Source organism: Ailuropoda melanoleuca, chromosome 1 (assembly GCF_002007445.2).
Source record: "Ailuropoda melanoleuca isolate Jingjing chromosome 1, ASM200744v2, whole genome shotgun sequence".
Taxonomy (NCBI): domain Eukaryota; kingdom Metazoa; phylum Chordata; class Mammalia; order Carnivora; family Ursidae; genus Ailuropoda; species Ailuropoda melanoleuca.
Genome location: NC_048218.1, coordinates 135,906,582 through 135,924,678, shown reverse-complemented (window position 1 = coordinate 135,924,678; position 18,097 = coordinate 135,906,582). Strand labels below are relative to the sequence as shown.

Here is an 18,097-nt window from a genome sequence, read left to right as displayed (position 1 = left end):
GACAGTAAGTATAGCTTTAATATGTTTTTCTCCCATTTAAAATTTTAAGCCTGGTCTTTGAGTGTCTTTTTATTATATGACTTAAAATATCTATTATATAGGAAGCTCTTATTTTATATAATGCTTATGTTCTGGAAAAGCAACAGGAGATTTTCTAAATCAACCCCCGTCTACATGCCTAAGTGAATAATCCTTTGTTATATCATTATTTGCTTCATATGCCTTTTAAAATTCCTGTCCTTTTTTTGGGTACTTTTCACTGCCTTATCCATCCTTGTAAAGTTTAAAAACTGCTAATAAAGATAAAACAGGATATAGTCCAAAACATATGGACATTTAGGGTAAACTCGGAGACCCTCCCAGAAAAGTCTGATGAGAGTGTAGGCACTTGTTAGTAAGTTAGCCGATGCATTATTTGGATTTGTGTATTAATTCATGGTTTCATTCAATCATTGGATGTTTATTAAGTGACTTCCATGTGCATGTAATTGTCCTGGGTACACTTTGGGACAAAGAAACTCCTTCGAGACCTTAAGATTCTTTGGGGAGATGTCATAAAGCATAATTAGTGAAATGGGAGTTTAACAAAGAGAGTGATCACCAGAGGCTGTATTGTTCAGAGAAAAATTCATGGAAGATCTTAAGAGCCTGAATACTAACGGGACAGGGTGGAGAATAGAGAGGACTTCTTTCGAGTCTGATAACAGAGGAAAAAAAAATATAAGAGTATATATTCCAAAGCTTTGGTTGCTTCCCACTGTCAAGTTCTACCTTCAGATAGAAAGTGCATGCGCATGCCTGCACACACACACACACACACACACTCATACATGCACACATGTGCGTGCACACATAACTGGAGGAAGGAAACTGTCTTCATCACGTTGTTAGTGACCACCCTAGCATTGAATAAACAACCCAAACTTCATAGTCTATAACTGGTGGCCTGGAAGTTTTTAGTTTAAAAACAAAACAATTATTTATCGTTCATAATTTCATTTCCTGAAAAATAGCTCTGGTCCAGCATCGTATGTTCAACTCCCCGTTCTAATGTGTGGGTGACTCCCTGTCATGTCCAGTGTCTTATTTAGCAGTCGTTACCGTGTGCCCTGATACGGTTTTTCATTCGTGTATCGTGGATACACCAGTGAATAAAAAAGAAAACCACCCGTGCATCTGTGGAACTTCTGTTCAAGTTGTGTTGGTGTGGGGGGGCAGGCGGCAAACTTAAAAACGAGTAAAATATATTCTCTGTCACATAGTGGTAAATGTTGTGAAGAAAGTGACACAAACACAGTTCCTGCCAGAGGTGGAGACAGTGACACGCCATCTGCTGTTCCTGCCACGACGCACCACACGCAGTCTTTGCTCATCATCGTCATCACTGCCCCCAATCCATTTTGTGTCAAGGTCTCCAGCAGTTTCCTCCTTCCTGGATCCAATGGCCAATTTTCAGTTCTCGTTTTTACTTCATGTCTAACTCCCTCCTCCTCGAAACACATTCTTTTGTTTGACTTCCGCGCAGGGACACACTAGAGCCAGTTCTAATAGTCCCATGAGAGCTGATAGCTTATTATTTAGGAATTTTGTGAGCTGATTTTAAGCCATCAGTGGCTTGATTTCGGCTGTAGTGGGAGTTTTTACACCAAGATAATGAGCAAGCTACAAATCAGGGCTTTTTGTTTTCAAAGAGATGGTGTCCCAGCACCCTTGAGCTTCATAGCCCCATATCCTTCTGCTTTTCCTTTTACTTTAAGGGCTGTTCCTTCTCAATGTTCTTAAACTGCCCTTTTCATCCCACTGTCTAAACAGAAAATCTCTGCCTCTTCACTGCCTAACACCATCAATTTCAATTCGATCAGAGGCAATTCGCTCCCAAATTCTGAGTCCAGTTCTAAACCCTCTCCTGTGTGCCAGACTTGTATGCCCAGCCGCGAGCTCCTGTTAGATGACTAATAAGCATCCCAAATTATATCTGAGAAAGAATTTGTGTTGTATTTTCCCAAACTTCGTTGTTCTGCACACTTTCCCGCATTAATAAATAGCACCCCCATTTACCCAACTGCTTAGGGAAAAAAGCAGCTAGGCTTCATCTTTTTCTTTTTCTCTTCCTTTCACATCTGAGTACACCCTCTCGATAAGTTGTTATGGCTCTGTGGCTGCAACTGTTTCTGTGGCTGCTTCTCATCCCCTCCATATGTGTCCACTTAACTGAAGCCACCACTGTACCTCTCCCGGAGCTGTTTATCTGGTTCTCCTGCTTCCATGCTGGTCCCTGGTCAGTCTCTATTCCGCTTTTCAAAAACCTAAGCTAGATCACATCATTCCCTTACTCAAAAGCTTTCACTAGTTTCTGAGAACAATTGGAAAAAAATCCACAGCGTTTACCATGGCCCACAGACTCTGCTTGATCCCACTCCTGGTGCCTGCCCTGCGCCTCTCTCTCGTCACTGTTACATGGCTCACTCACTGAGTTTCTGTCTTCCAAAAGCCGCAGGCTGGTTCCTGCTGCAGTTAGTCTTGCATTTGTTTCCTCTGTACCTAAAGAACTCTTCCCTGCAAGTGTTTGCGTAGCTCCATCTTCACACCATTTAATTTTATGTTTAACAGGTTAATTTCTCAGAGACAACTCTTCTGACCAGCCTATCTGAAATACCTTTCTCCTCATTCTACCTCTTACTCTCTAAATTGCTTTATTCTTATTTGCAGTGCACAACACTGCCAAATACTATATTCTTTATCTATTTCATTCACTTGATGACTTTCCCTCTGTCACTGGAATGTATACTACATTGTAGGCACACAAGAATGTTTGTGTAATGTAAAGGGAAAGATACTTAGCTGGACGCCATTTGAGCTGCACTACGAGGGGAAAGACCAATTTTAAAGTAGATGAAGCAACAATAATTAAAATCAGAAAGACTTCACATAGGTTGGGCTAAGTTTGTGAGTTTATGTTTGCCCTGCAGGTTATAAGGGGTTATTTCATATTTCTAAGACAAATCATTTTTTTTAAAAAATAGAATTGGCACCTGGCACCTGTATAGGAGAAGCCAGAGACAGAGAATCGACCATGGGAATTAAAGTAGAAGCTATTGAGGGAATTTACAAATTAAAGTATTTGCAATCTTAAGGGATTTTTTTGTTAAGTTATAATTGGCATATAACATTATATTAGTTTCAAGTACATAACAATAATGATTCAATATTTGTATGCATTGTGAAATAATCACAATAGATGTAGTTAGCATCCATCACCACATATAGTTGCAAAAAAAACCTGTTTTCTTGTGATGAGAACCTTTAAGAGGTACTCTCTTGGCCACTTTCAAATATGCAATACTGTATAATTAACTACAGTCATCGCACCGTATATTACATCTCTAGAAGTGTGTACCTTTTCACCCCCTTCACCCGTTTTACCCACCTTCCACCTCCCACCTCGGGCATCTACCAATCTGTTCTCTGTATTTATGAGCTCAGGGTTTTTTTGGGGGTTTTGGTGTTTTGTTTTTTTTTTTGCTTTTTTTATATTCCACATATAAGTGAGATCGTGTGGTATTTATCTCTCTCTGACTTATTTCACTTAGCATAATGTCCTCAAGACCCATTCGTGTTGTCAGAAATAGCAAGATTTTCTTCTTTTTCATGACCAAAAAATATCGCATTATGTAGATATATAGCACATCTTTATCCCTTCATCCTTGATGGTGCCTACCCTCGTTCTCAATGCTGCAGTGAACAATGGGGCAATATATCTTTTCAAGTTAGTGTTTTTGTTTTGTTTTTTCAAGTAAATACCCAGAAGTAGAATTGCTAGATCATATGTTAGTTACATTTATAATTTTTTGAGGAACCTCTAAACTGTTTTCTGTAGTGGGTAGGTAATTTACATTCCCGCCAATAGTGCACAAGTGTTTCCTTTTCTCCACTTCCTAGCCAATACTTATCATTTCTTGTCTGCCAGTCTGACAGACATGAGGTGATAGCTCAGTGTGGTTTTGATTTCTGTTTCCCTGATGATGAGTGATGTTGAGCATCTTTTCATGTACCTGTTAGCCATCTGTTATGTTTTCTTTGGAAAAATGTTTATGTAGTTCCCCTGCTCATTTTTTAACTGGATTATTTGGGGAGTTTTCCTATTGAGTTGTATGAATTGTTTATATATTTTTTTATATTAAGCCCTTACCAGATATATGATTTGCAAATATTTTCTCTTAGTGGGTTGAAATTTCATTTTGTTGATGGTGTTCTTTGCTGTGCAAAAGCTTTTTAGTTTGATTTAGTCCTACTTGTTTATTTTTGTTTGTGTTGCTTACGCTCTGGCAGCAAATTAAAAAAAATCGTCGGTAAGATTGATGTCAAGTAGTTTACTGCTTACGTTTTCTTCTGAGAATTTTATGGTTTCAAGTTTTACATTTAAGACTTTAATCCATTTTGAATTAATTTTTGTGTATGTTGTAAGATAGTGGTCCAGTTTCATTTTTTGACATGTGGCTGTCTGGTTTTCCCAACACCATTTGTGGAAGAGACTGTCCTTTCCCTATTGTATACTGCTGACTTCTTTGTTGTGAAATAAATGACCCTGTATGTGTGGGTTGATTTCTGGGCGCTCTATTCTGTTCCATTGATCTGTGCTATTTTTATGCCAATACCATACTGTTTTACTATAGTTTTGTAATATGGTTTGAAATCAGGGAGTGTGATGCCTCCAACTTTGTTTTCCTTTCTTAAAGATTGCTTTGGCTATTCCAAGTCTTTTATGGTTCCATGCAAATTTTACGATTATTTTTCTGTAAAAAATGTCATTGGAATTTTGATCGTGATTGCATTGAATCTGCAGATTGCTTAGAGTAGTATGGACATTTAGCAATATTAATTCTTTTATTCATGAGCATGAAATACCTTTACATTTACTTGTGCCTTATTCAGTTTCTTTCATTAACACCTTATAGTTCTTAGTGTGCTGGTGTTTCACCTCCTTAAGTTTATTTGTAGGTATTCATTCTTTTTGATGCTATTATAAGTAAGATTATTAAAAATGGGAAATTTAAGACTCAGAAATGAGACAAAGATTATTGGTAACAATAATTTCCTGTCAAACTGACATAGTGATGACTTTGTGTCAAAGGGTCACTGTTTTTACTGATTTGAAAAAGGATTCTGTACAATCAGCTATTTCACTTTTCTCATTGATTTCACTAATTTATCTTTTACTAACTTGACCAATTCTTTGGTTGAATCAGTCTAATTGAGCTTCTCCCCAGCCCTTGCCCCATCACCTAACAATTAGCCTGCAAGCTCCCTGCTTTGTTCATGATCTCCGTTTGCTCAGGAGAATGGCATCTGTTACTGTGAAATAATGTATGTCTTTCTCTTCCATGATTGGCACTGGCAATCTTTCTGTGCATTAGAAATTTATTAACTGTGAAAATCGCAGATATAATCTGTTGAATTGGCAGGGGTAGTGGGTATCTTACAAGTTTCAAATGGAATCCACACATTTTGAAGGTTAGATGAGGTTAATTCATAATGGTGTCAGCACGCCTGACTTAATCATTGTTGGTAAAACACAAACAAGTTCAAAAGAAGTTTCTTCAAAGGAAAGTCTAACTATTGGATAAATGTGCATTCATGCCATTTGCTGATAATTTTGTGTGCTTACATTTAGGATTCACAGAGGTCCCTTAAACCTTACTCTTAGTTTATGCTAAGTAGGCCCATCTGCAGAATTGAGACATCTGAATATATGATGAAAAAGTGCATGTTTGGGCCAGGCTGAACAGCCGTCATTTTTTATTTGATCAAATTTGAGCTACAGATCTTAGATCACACATGGGACACAGCCTTTGGCTACTCTGGATGGAATGTATTTCAGATGGTGCTGTTGATTTACGAGAATAAGGTGTCTGAGGCACTGTTCCTTTAGCATCCCATTAACTATCTTATAGCAAATGCATGTTGGGCTTAAGTATCCCTTTTTGAATAAAAGAGAACTGTTTTTTGGTAGATAATACAGATAAGGTCCAGATTCGGAGTATTAGAGCATCTAGCTCAATATCATTATTATATAATTTTATCAAGTACAGACCATTGTACTTACTTTTTTGATATTAAAATATCTTAATGTTATATGGTTAGCTCTGTGGATCAATTCATGATAGGAATTCTCTTAGAAGATGAAGTAAATTCCTCTTCCAGAACTATCCACAAAATTGGTTATATTTTATACAAATTAAAACGTGTGAAGCATTAAAATACACTAAAGTTTTATTCAGTTGAGCTTAGATAAAGAGACTCAATGTTTAGAGTTAGGTCTTATGAATTCTTATTTAAAAAAAAACAGTTGGAAATAGTTAATATATTCATGAAAGGGTAAAAATTGCAATGCAGGGATAGAGTTTTAAAAGTCAATCTATTAGATAATATTTGACTGTTAGGTAACAATATTATATCATGAATTTCCTTTCTCTTTAATAATGTATATGAATCTTTCCCCCATAGCATCTGTTCTAAATCAGCCTATTTTCCCATTGCTTTTAAAATAAGGTCAAGGTTAATCTCCTATTCCATGTTTGCTTTCCAGGCATTAGTCATGAAACTGCTGATGAAAAGGTGATTTTTGGCATTGAATTTAATTCAACCTTTCTGGAATGTATACCTAAATCCCAACAAGCATCTATTAAGTGGTATATCCAGCGGTCAGGAGATGAGCATCGAGAGGAGGTAGGTTATAGTCATCAAAGAATGATCACCTTGAGGGATATAGGGTAAAAGTTAAATCAAGTTTTGGTTTGAGAGATGTTCAATGTTCAGTGCCATTCCGTGCTCTCATCACTATTTGATAAAAAGGAAAATAACAATTTATACTCACTAACATGAAACTTAACAATGCATTTGAGATAAGAATAGGACAATTTAATACAGATACATTAATAAAGTATATTTAAAAGCAGTTTGAATTTTTGTAAGAAAGTTACATATTTTTTTTCAAATTTCCATTCTCATAGATTGTACATAGTTTAGAACAATGCCCTGATCAAAAAATAAGAATGCAGTATTTTCCCCGCAGTAGGTTAAGGACTAAATTTTAACTCATATTGTGTTATATCATAAAATAAAACAAGTTGAATTGTATAACAATAGAAAGATCTATCTTTATTATATTATATGAACAAGTTGGATACCTAGCTGGACATGTACTTTTTCACACTTACATATTAAAATTAAATCAACAGAGGGAAGATAACATGGATGTTCCCTTCATCTTTTGACTTTTTCTGTTTCAGTCTTTCTGGGACATACATATGGGTTGAAACAATCACAGAAATTTTGTGAGGTAGATAAGTTATGTATGTTACTGAACTTAATGAGGTGACTGCGGGTAGCCTGAGAAATCCTGTATTATTATTTGAAGGCCATGAAACAAAGGGTAATTGACAGGGTTTTTATTTTTCTATGTCAGTGCCTAAGAGAAAACAGTGAAACTCAGTATAGAGTTCTAATATTCCCAATATTAAACTGAGGGCACTGTAATGAGTAATCGAATGAACTCAGAATTCAGAATTAGATGTTCAATTGAATCCCAGTCCTATGTCCTTTGGTAATGTCACTGAGCCCGTATGGGCCAGAATTTTTTAACGTGAACAAAATAAATACAAAGGTTACTATGAAAATAAAATGAGAAAATACAGATGAGAATGTGAATTTCAAAGCAGAGGATTATTCACAAGTGTAAATTATGTATATACAATTGCATATACTCTATCAGAAAGATGTGTGAAATATGAAATAGCACTGATCACATGTTCAGTTGACGGCTGAGGATTTATGATCAGGTTGTAACTTCTCTAACACTGAGTTTCTCTGTCATATAAACAGCAGACCAAATGCTCCAGAATACAGCCTCCTTGATAAGTCTATAAACATTTAAGGGACACCTGGGTGGCTCAGCCAGTTAAGCATCTGCCTTCGGCTCAGGTCATGATCTCAGGGTCCTAGGATAGAGCCCCACTTCAGTCTCCCTGCTCAGCGGGGAGTCTGCTTCTCCCTCTCCCTCTGTTCCTCCCCTGCTGCCCCCGCTCATGCTTGCTCTCTCTTTTCTCTTAAATAAATAAATAAAATATTTAAAAAATAAAATAAAATAATGTATGCGATCAGTCATACATCAGTATAAAATAGTGGTTTTCAACCACATTGCTGCTACACTGTCCACATCTGGCAATATCTAGAGAATTCTTGGTTGTCACAGCTGGGGGGGCGGCAGAAGGTGCTCTTGGTGATTCATGGATAGAAGTCAGGGATAATGCTAAACATTCTTCAGTTCACAATCCCTCACAATAAAGAATTCTCTTGCCCCAAATCTCAGTAGTGCTGAGTTGAGAAGACTTGCAGTAGAAGAACCAAATTTTATCATAAGAAATTGATGTAAAGATTTGTTTCATCATTACATTAAGGTGGTAAGATCTTTCTCTTCATCTGAAATCTTCGAGAACAACTTTTTTAATTAAAATGTTGACTCTTTACATAGTTAATACCAAGGGAATATTCCAGTGTTTGTTATGTCAGATTTCCCCAATAAAACTTGATTCTTCATCATTACTGACATCCATAAATTCTAAGATTATGGCATAGCCATATTTATACTCAATGTTTATTTTAAGGGCCCCATTTTCCCCAATATATATATTAAAATATTATCTGACCTGGAAATGATTATGTAATGTTGAAACATAAAGGATTAACTTTTTATCAAAGAAATATTGGAGGAATGTTTTCTGAATGTTTTTAACATGCAGATTTTTAGTTACAGTGCAATATTTTACTTTTAAATGTCCCAAACTAGTATTTTGATTTTATAGTCAATAAATTTTTATGACCTCTCATCAGTTAAATATAATTCTTTAATAATTATGTTTCTTCCATGGCAAAGTTAATCTGACTTTTGAAAAACTATGGTACTCTGCTTGGGGTAATCTCTTAGTTACAGGTATATACATTTGCCTATTCATATTTGCGTTCATGTCTTTTATCTTCCTGAAAACGCAATGCATTACTTTAATGTACCTTTTAAGAGCATATCACACAGTCATGGTGGCACCATGCTCCATGAATTTTAATGGAGCAGAAATAGTGTATTTTACTTCAAAGTATCTTAGCTGTAATATTCCAACTGGAATTTTCATCTACCTTTGTAAATAGGTAGTTACACATTGTCCAGAATATGCGATCCTGCTTCCTGAGCTGAGGAAAGGGGCAAGATCCAGACTAGATTCGAAGCACTTTTCCCAGCAGGCTACCTTCTGCTCCTTACCAAGAAGGTCACAGTTTGGAATCTCCCCCACTGAAAAGCGCCCTGTGGGAGGGACTAGAATCTCCTGTGGCAGAGCCTGTCACCGGCTTATTCGCTGCCAGGAGGAGAACATTTCCTCACTGAGCCCTTTCACAGTTGGGTGCTATTGGGGAGGTCATGAGTCACTTATCTGCGGACTTCCTTATAAAGCTATTCTTGAAATTGATGATGTTTATGCTGTAAGTAGCGAGTTAATCGGCAGTCCCTGAGCTTCTGTTGAACTTTTGCGGTCTGAATGACTAGAAGAGGTAATACCTTATGCCATTTGTGGTAGTATTTTTGTGTGTGTGTGGCTTTTAAAAAGTATTTTAAAAATATCTTCAAATATTTGTATTTTTCTCTTTGTAGGTCCTTGTTTTATTGTTCTTCTTTCTATTATAAAAGCAATATAAATGGTTTTGAAAATATAGTGACACATAAAGGATTATGAGGCCTTTAATGATGTCTATTCCAGCTTTTTTTCCACTAACCATTACACTGTGAGCATTTTCCTTATCATTCGATTATAATACCATATTTTTCCTGTCCCTTACACCCAATACCTTGATGCCACAGTCATCCATGATTATCCCATGTTATTTAAATAACATATTTCCTCTTAAAAAAAAAAAAGTAGTCAACTTCCTGATATTTTTAAATCCTCCTTTGCTTTCCTAAATGCTTTCTTAGGACAAATCTTTTGAGGTAAAAATAACTGAGTGAAAGGCTTTAATTATTTTTATGGCCTTTGATAACCAACTTTGTGTTGGTAATTTCTCACCAAAATCACCATATTAGTACCTTTCCTGAACTCCTGAGGCAAAATTGTGTTTTACAATTTAAGAACATCATTACAAGTTTGATATGAAAAATGTCGTATCGTGTAAACATGTTATGTAAATATCTATTTTTTAAAAGATTTATTTATTTATTTGAGCTGGGGGAAGGGCAGAGGGGGAGAGAGTGTCTTAAGCAAACTCTGTGCTATGGGGCCTAACACAGGGCTTGATCTCACAACTCTGAGCTCACGACCTGAGCTGGAACAAGAGTTTAACCAACTGTGCCACCCAACTGCCTGTGTAAATATCTGTTGCTTTGAAAATTAGTGGTTGTGAATTTACCTTGTCATGTTTCTTAGCTGTTGGTTTCAGTTGTATTTGGTGAAGTGCTTTTCCCATCATTTGCTTATCTTACATTGAAGTGTTCATTTAAAAAATGATTTTCACAAGTCTTTTATATATTATCAATGTTAACATTCTAATGTTATACATAATAGAAGTAACTTATTATGTTTTATGTCTAAATTTTTTGTGTTCCTCACAAAAAAGAGTTTTATATTTTATATAGGCAAATCTGTAGATTTATATCTCTATGATTTCTCACTTATTATGCTTAGAAACTCCTTCCCCAATGAAACAGGAAATACATATTTTTCTAGTTATTTTATGGTGTTATTATTACCATTGCAGTTTACATTTTCTACCAAATTAATCTAGGGGTTAGCTATGTATAAATTCAATTTTTCTTTCCTTTTAAGTAAGGAGTTGCCTCTGCACTATTTTTAAATAAGCCTTCTACGTTTGTTGCTGAAAAGAGATATTCTTAAAGGCCTCGTCACTTCCAAGACACATGCAATGCTTTAGCTATGAGAGAACTGACAGGTGAATTATCTGCAAAGGAATTACCATTAGGCTGTTATTATCAGAGAGCATAGTCCCTGACCTTTACCTGCTGCTTAGTACCTAAACGTCCTTTGTCCCCCTCCACGTTACTCTTTTCATTTTAAATGAATTGCCCTTCACTGAAGATCTACATTTAATAATGCCAAATATATTATCCTTGTTCAGATTAGGCAAATGAATAGTCGACCCCAGTTCAAGCATGGTTTTGATTTAGCTGAGCGGTTTTTACTTATCACTTTAGAGTGGAGAAAATTCCGTGAGTTTAAATCAGTGGCCAGAGATTACATTATCTCTTCGTAAAGGAGCTGAATTTTCTAAATGGACTGTGCTGACATCTCACTGTCGAGATACAGTCTGCGTAATGCATCCTCTTCCAGCGTGGAATGAAAGCAGCACAGAGAATGGGAATGTAAAGTAGGCCAACGTTAATCAGCCGCTTAATTTCGGCGGAGGCGCAGATTCATGTCTCTAGATCGCAAGGAAATCCTAGGAAAATCTATCAATCCCAACTGTATTTTATGAGAGATATGATTTCAATCAAGGCCTATTTTTGAAGATTCAGAAAGAAAAAAACACTGAAATGATCCAATAAACATTAGATAAATCCAGAAAGAAATTTATTAAAGCAAGTTTTATATCTATGGGTCAAAGAAAAAAGAAAAACTAAGCGTTCCATGGAAGAAAGGAAAAGGGAAGGACCGCATGGGAGTAAGGGGACACCAGGTGTTTATGAAACTCTGAGTCCTGTAGCGACGGACATAGCCTGGAAAGGAGGGAAGGGGAGCCGAACTTCAGAGTAAAACGGATAAACAGGATACAAAAAGAGTACAGCAAGGATAATGATGAAGTGTTGCATAATGTGTGCAAAATCAAAGTCATAATTTCTTCCTGTCAGGAGATTAAAGAGAACAATAAAAAGTAGTGAGTCAGAGCTGTGACAATCGTGAAGTGCAGTTTAAGCATTAGCAAGAGTCCCAGTTATGAAAAGGAAATCTAGAGATGAACTGGAACTGAAGTCACCCACTTTGATTGTCACACTAATAACCATGGGCCATTTTCTATTAGGAGACTTACAAAAATAAAGGCTTCAGAACATCACCTCTGCAGCTCTCCAGCAACACAGCAGTAGTCTATAACGTTGCTAGTAATACTTCACACTTTAACCTTCAAAGAGCTTTACGTTTAACCCCCAAATACACCATATGCTGTGTCACCAAGTTGATAAATGGAAGAGCGATTGGGGAAGATAAATGAGTAATCATAGGAAGCAGAGTCTGCAGATAAGGACCTGATCCTCGGCTATGGAGTCAGAGTTTTGTGACCTAAGATGTATTTAAATTGTAAAGAGTAATTCCTACAATGAAATTATTTAAAGGAAAAAGTATATGTAGTGTGTTAAATTTGAGTTTGATATTTCTGTTTAAGATTAGGCCTTGAGAATCCTCCCATTTCAAGTTCATGTTTATTTTAGCCATGAGGCTCCCAAAATCTCTGAGAATGTAAGTGAATTCAACATTAGTGTGTATTACAACAGCATTTTAAAATGCTTGGGCCTTTAGAATAAATCCATTCTTAAAAAAAAAAAGAAAAGTACACGCCCAGATCACCAAACGGTAAAGTTAAGGGAAACAAACAAACAAAACCCTGATGGTGTGGATTCCGCCTAGAAGGAAGGCAGTCTGGAGACCATTCAGCCTCATTAACCAGGGATCTGGGCTGTGACCTGCCTTTGGCCTCCAGTGGTACCCCACCAGCTGCATTTCTCTGGCATAGAGGGTGGTTGGCTATGTACTTGGTTAGTTAACTGGGCCAGTAGCCAGAGATGTTTCTTTTCCTTTTCTCAGATTTCCAGAATCGGAGGAATTTTTTCCTACATATTTTTCACATAAAGATGCAGAGTAGAGTCCACCCACTGTGAATAAATTTAATTTAGCTGTCTTTATGCCTCCTTGATTTCCATTGGCTGACTCTACAATACAGGGGCAGATGTGTAAACTGGGAAGTCTTCCAGACTTCTTTGTTGTTGTTGTTATTCTACTTAATGCTGAGACACTCAACAATATTCCACATGAAACAGGGGTCTGGTGTGGGTAAACATGCCTGCAGTTTTATGGAAGGTAGGTTTGCTCTTCACACCAGCCTGTGGGCCAGGCAAGCTCAAATGTTTGAATTGTCTTTCAGTACTCTTGCTTCAAAGGGAAAGAGCATCACATTTCAGGAGGGGTTCTTTTTGTTCATTGAGTTTTCTCACACTTGAAATCACATTACTATGTTATAGTATACCGAGGTATGGCAAATACTTCCACAAATGACATAATCTCAAGTATTACATGTACACACACTATCAAAATTCAAACCATAGTAAAAAGGGAAATTCAGCTTTAAATGTTGCTAACCTTCTGACTATGGTCCTACTCAGTTACAGCTCAAACATCCAAAAAGCTGTATCCATGCTTTTCCATTAGACTTTTAACAAGTCACCACTTAACAGTCTCCATACTCTATTCAGCTCGCTTATTGGGTGATATCCAGAAAACGGAGTAAATTCCTTTTGCAATCATTGTTCTAGTTCTCTATTACAAGTTGTAGCGTGCCCTAAAAGCTCTTTTTCCAGCACGATGGCTGTCAATGTCCGGTTCTAGCTCTGAAATTTAAATACCTGTTGGGGTCCTTGGTATACCACTTGCTGTCTGAGATCTCTGTAAAGATGGTTAGTTGACAGGTTCCAGTTTTGCTTCATTGGTTTTTATAGCTTTTCATTCCTATCTGTACACTGGGAGAAAAACTATATTCCAAAGGCTTTGTTAGATCATAATGAGAAGCAAACATGTGTCTTTGGGGGCTGTTACTTTAGTGGAATTTTTTTACTCTCTTCAGCTATGGCTGATAATCTTGTGCTTGACGACAGAGATGAGGATAGATCTCTTAGGTTCCTCTAAGTAAAACTATGTGGCCTTTGTTCATTTGCTCACGGCCCTCTCTGTTTTTCATTTATTACCTACATTTTTCCAATTCTGCAGCTGAAACCTGATGAAAGGATCATCAAAACAGAATATGGGCTACTGATTCGAAGTTTGCAGAAGAAGGACTCTGGGGTGTATTACTGCAAAGCACAGGAGCACACTTTCATCCACACCATAGTGAAGCTGACTTTGAATGTCATTGAGAATGAACAGATGGAAAACACCCAGAGGGCAGAGCACGAGGAGGGGCAGGGCAAGGATCTGTTGGCTGAGTCACGGTTGAGATACAAAGACTACATCCAAATCCTTAGCAGCCCAAACTTCAGCCTCGACCAGTACTGCGAACAGATGTGGCACCGGGAGAAGCGGAGACAGCGAAACAAGGGCGGCCCGAAGTGGAAGCACATGCAGGAAATGAAGAAGAAACGAAATCGAAGACATCACAGAGACCTGGATGAGCTTCCTAGAACCATGGACACGTAGTTGTCTGTTTAATTTAAAGAAAAGAATTCTTTACCTGCAAAAATACCGTCTTCTGTTTTGTACACCCCGTATACTAACTCATTAGAGCTTTCCAAGGAGTTTTACTAAAGCAAAGGACACAAGAACAATGATTGAATAAGACTGCGTATGGTGACTGTGGCGTAGTAAGGGCAAATAATTCATCTGAACCAGTTTTCCAAGAACTGAACACGTACCTTCAAAGTATCAGAATTATCCTCAAAATGGAGGCTTTACATTTGTAAATGTTTGATGTGCTGAGTTTTTGAATTTATTATGTCATGTAAATAATTGAGCTAAGCGAGCATCAAATTTGATATTGTAATGAGGTGCTTTATTTCCCTTGCATGACCATTAAGCATGGACTTGACCATGCAGTTGTGCTATATATGTGTTCTTAGGAACAGATATATCATTCCACTCTAGAACTGGCTACCTTGTGGTAGGAATTGGAGGGAAGACACAAATTCATACAGCTCAGGCTCTCAGCAGGAACTTTCCCAGGGAGCCCTTCACTCTTAGTGTGCGGTTTAGGAATTTGGAGAGGTGTGTGATTTCGGACCATAGGGGTTACATCCAGGGTGCTGCAGTGTGATTTACTGAAGGATGTAAATGCTCCTCCCAGGATTCCTTCTGACTCGTCAAGAGGAACAGGTTCACAGAGAGAAGTTGGTGCTCGGTTATGTGTTTCTGGAATATATGCTGAGCTTGACAGGGACGGAATGCTTCATAAGTATTTTAATAAGATATGGGAAAACATTTTAATAAGGGAAACACCATGAAATATACTGCGTCCTAATAGGAAGGCATGCAGATGGGATTTGTTAAGAGACAGAAAGAAAGACAGCCATAAATTCTGGCTTTGGGGAAAACTCATATCCCCATAAAAAGGAAGAACAATCACAAATAAAGTGGGCAAAATGTAATGTGGCTTTAGTCACTAGAGTATAAGTAGCTGCCAATTTGTAAGCCATCTGTTAAAAAAATTTCTACCTTATAACAAACTGCTAGCGAAAGTCTGAAGAAAAGTAAATTTTCTAAAAGATTATGGGGAGAATGAACACAAATTTATTTACAACCAATGGGATTTCAGTAGTACTTCCCCTCTCTTTTTCTAAAATTTCATTATAATCTGTAAATTATTTCAATTTACTGCCTTCATTCTCTCCTGAATATTGGATTTTATTTGAGTGACTAGGAAAATAACAATATATACATATATAGAGAGATAGAATTAGGTAGAAAACAGTGGTGGGGAGTGGGGATATATATTTGTTGAGTAATAGAACAAATGCAAAAATGTTGACAACGGAAAGGGTTAAATTAACTCTTTGACATCTTTTCTTCACACAATCTTTTTGCATTTCCGAGATTGTATGCTGTAATTCAAGTAGCATTGTTTTAGTAATTTAATAATAAATAAGACTAATGCATGTAAAGAAACTGAACGCACAGCATTAACATAAACATTTTTCATATTTTGTTAGCACTTTTCAAATGTTTCCAATTTGACTATCCCTCTCTGCAGACGTATGGTATGTTTCCTGCCTGTTGGAGCAGAACTCACCTTTCCTTCTTGGAACACAAAACCCTTTGCCTTCTTCTGTTTTGCCTCTTCACGCCCTTTTTAGTGTGAAATGAAAAATTAGCCACTTCCTCACATGGAAGGCAGCCTTTCAGAAAACTGAATAGCAGACATTGCTCGTCTCGCATGCATTCTGTGTGTCTTGAAAGAAGAGCCTGTGAGAACCGATGTGGTTAGAGGGAGTCTTGTGAGAGTTTCAGTAGCATGTCTGTGACTGCCTGTATGTTCGGAATGTTCAATCTTAGGTTCATTTTCTTTGCCTTGCTAACCTATCTCAAAGTAGTCACATGGCTGTATGAGGTTAGGGACCCTGTTTGAAATGATACCCGTAAATATTTGTAGATGTTTCACTCTACCAAAAACTTGAATTTTTTTTTTAAGTGAATCAGAAACAATCACTCTTAAAAAAGTAATGCATAAGAATGGCTATAGGGAGCATCGGGCTGCTAATTGAATATCATAAGGAGAGCATTTGTAATTATTGACTTGCAGAGTTTAAATGTTCCAGGAACTTATGGCAAGCTCAAAGCAAATAAATGGGAGTGTTTCATTTTTAACATTTCCTAATTTTGTGTATCAGACAGCCATGATCAAAGTATAGGTGTCTTTGGGGAAATTACATGAAGCTCAAGTGTTAGAATTAACTTGTGTAATAAATTTGGTTTTCATCAAAATATGAACGCTCAAACCATTTTTTAATTACTCCTTTCTAATCTTAATTATTTAGATAAAATTTGGGCAACTTCTTTTACTTTATAGCTAATATTTTGGCTGCTTCGGATCTAAAACATTAATTTCTAATAATTGATTAAAGTATATTTGAAATATTGAATAAATATTGAGTAAAACAAAATGTCATATAATAAAAAAAACATATGGGCAAAGACGTATGTGTATTTATGAAGGTAGAGGACATCTAAGCTACATTTAATTTTTTAATCTTTTAATTGCCTAGAACACTTAGGACAGTATGACTCTATTAAGTCTAGAGATGAGACACAATATATACTTCCTCACCACTGAAGGTTTTACCAAATTTTCCTTGAAATAATGAAAAGTAAAATTATAGTTAATAGTTTCAGATAGGTTTGTTAAGAAACTTGTTATCTATGGAGAGGTCTTAAAATGTCTGCCTATTCTTGGTTTCATATTTTTCTCTCCTGTTTTGAATACATATATCTTTAACTTGCATATTCTCTCCTGCATTTCATTCCAGCTATTTATGCTGCTAAATGGAATCCTGCCTTTCTGCATACATTTACATTCAGTTTATTGGGAATTTTAAGAGTTTGCTTAGAAATGAAGAGTCTAAGTAATTAATTTATGTAGAACCTTTTTTTCCTCCGAAGAGCTCAACACACTACATTCATATTACTGAATAAACATTTCTGAAAACCAACGAAATTGCTTAAAAGATGGGAAAAACAGTCGTAGAGAATTTAGAAATTTCCAAAAGCTACAACAGTAGAAGAATTGTAATCTACACGAAAATCTCGTCAATCTGTTGGCTAGCTGATGCTCATTTACAATATGCTGCCTACAAAACAGTCTTACTCTTGAATTCTGCCTTTGGTCTATATTTCAGTTCTTTTATGCTATTAAGTTTTGTTCCTGCTGAATTGTATAGACTCGATTAAAAAATAAGTTTACAGTGGCCAGTGCCTGTTTATCAACATTATCAAAATTAAGCTTTCAAAGACAATTTGCTATTATCCAAATGTCCACAAAATATTAAGTTGAACAATAGCATTCATTAAACACTGATATTTTAAACTTAAATATAAGCTATATTTCATATATATCATAAATACAAAGGAAAATTAACACTGAAACTCCTCTTTAGAATGTTAACATTTGTCTTAAACAACATGTTGGAAAATTGATTAACCTTATTGGGAATGGACAGTTTAGGGAAAAAAAGAAAATTTTGAAGTGTTTTTATAGAAAGGTATATTTTTTCTCACAGGAAATAACCAAAATATTTAAATAACTTAGCTTACATGTGAAGTTAAAAAATAAGATCTAAAATTCCAAC

At 36.3% G+C, this 18,097-nt stretch overlaps 1 protein-coding gene across 1 annotated transcript in view; it reads left to right on the top strand.

Annotated features, from left to right (window-relative positions):
- Window positions 1-17,716, top strand: part of SEMA3D (semaphorin 3D) — a 200,649-nt gene extending 182,933 nt beyond the window's left edge. Inside the window, 4 exon segments of the mRNA XM_034667196.1 lie at window positions 3,048-3,085; window positions 6,295-6,315; window positions 6,587-6,726; window positions 14,034-17,716. Coding sequence (XP_034523087.1) covers window positions 3,048-3,085; window positions 6,295-6,315; window positions 6,587-6,726; window positions 14,034-14,459 — 625 coding nt within the window. The 3' untranslated portion in view covers window positions 14,460-17,716.
- Window positions 17,717-18,097: the final 381 nt, after the last annotated feature.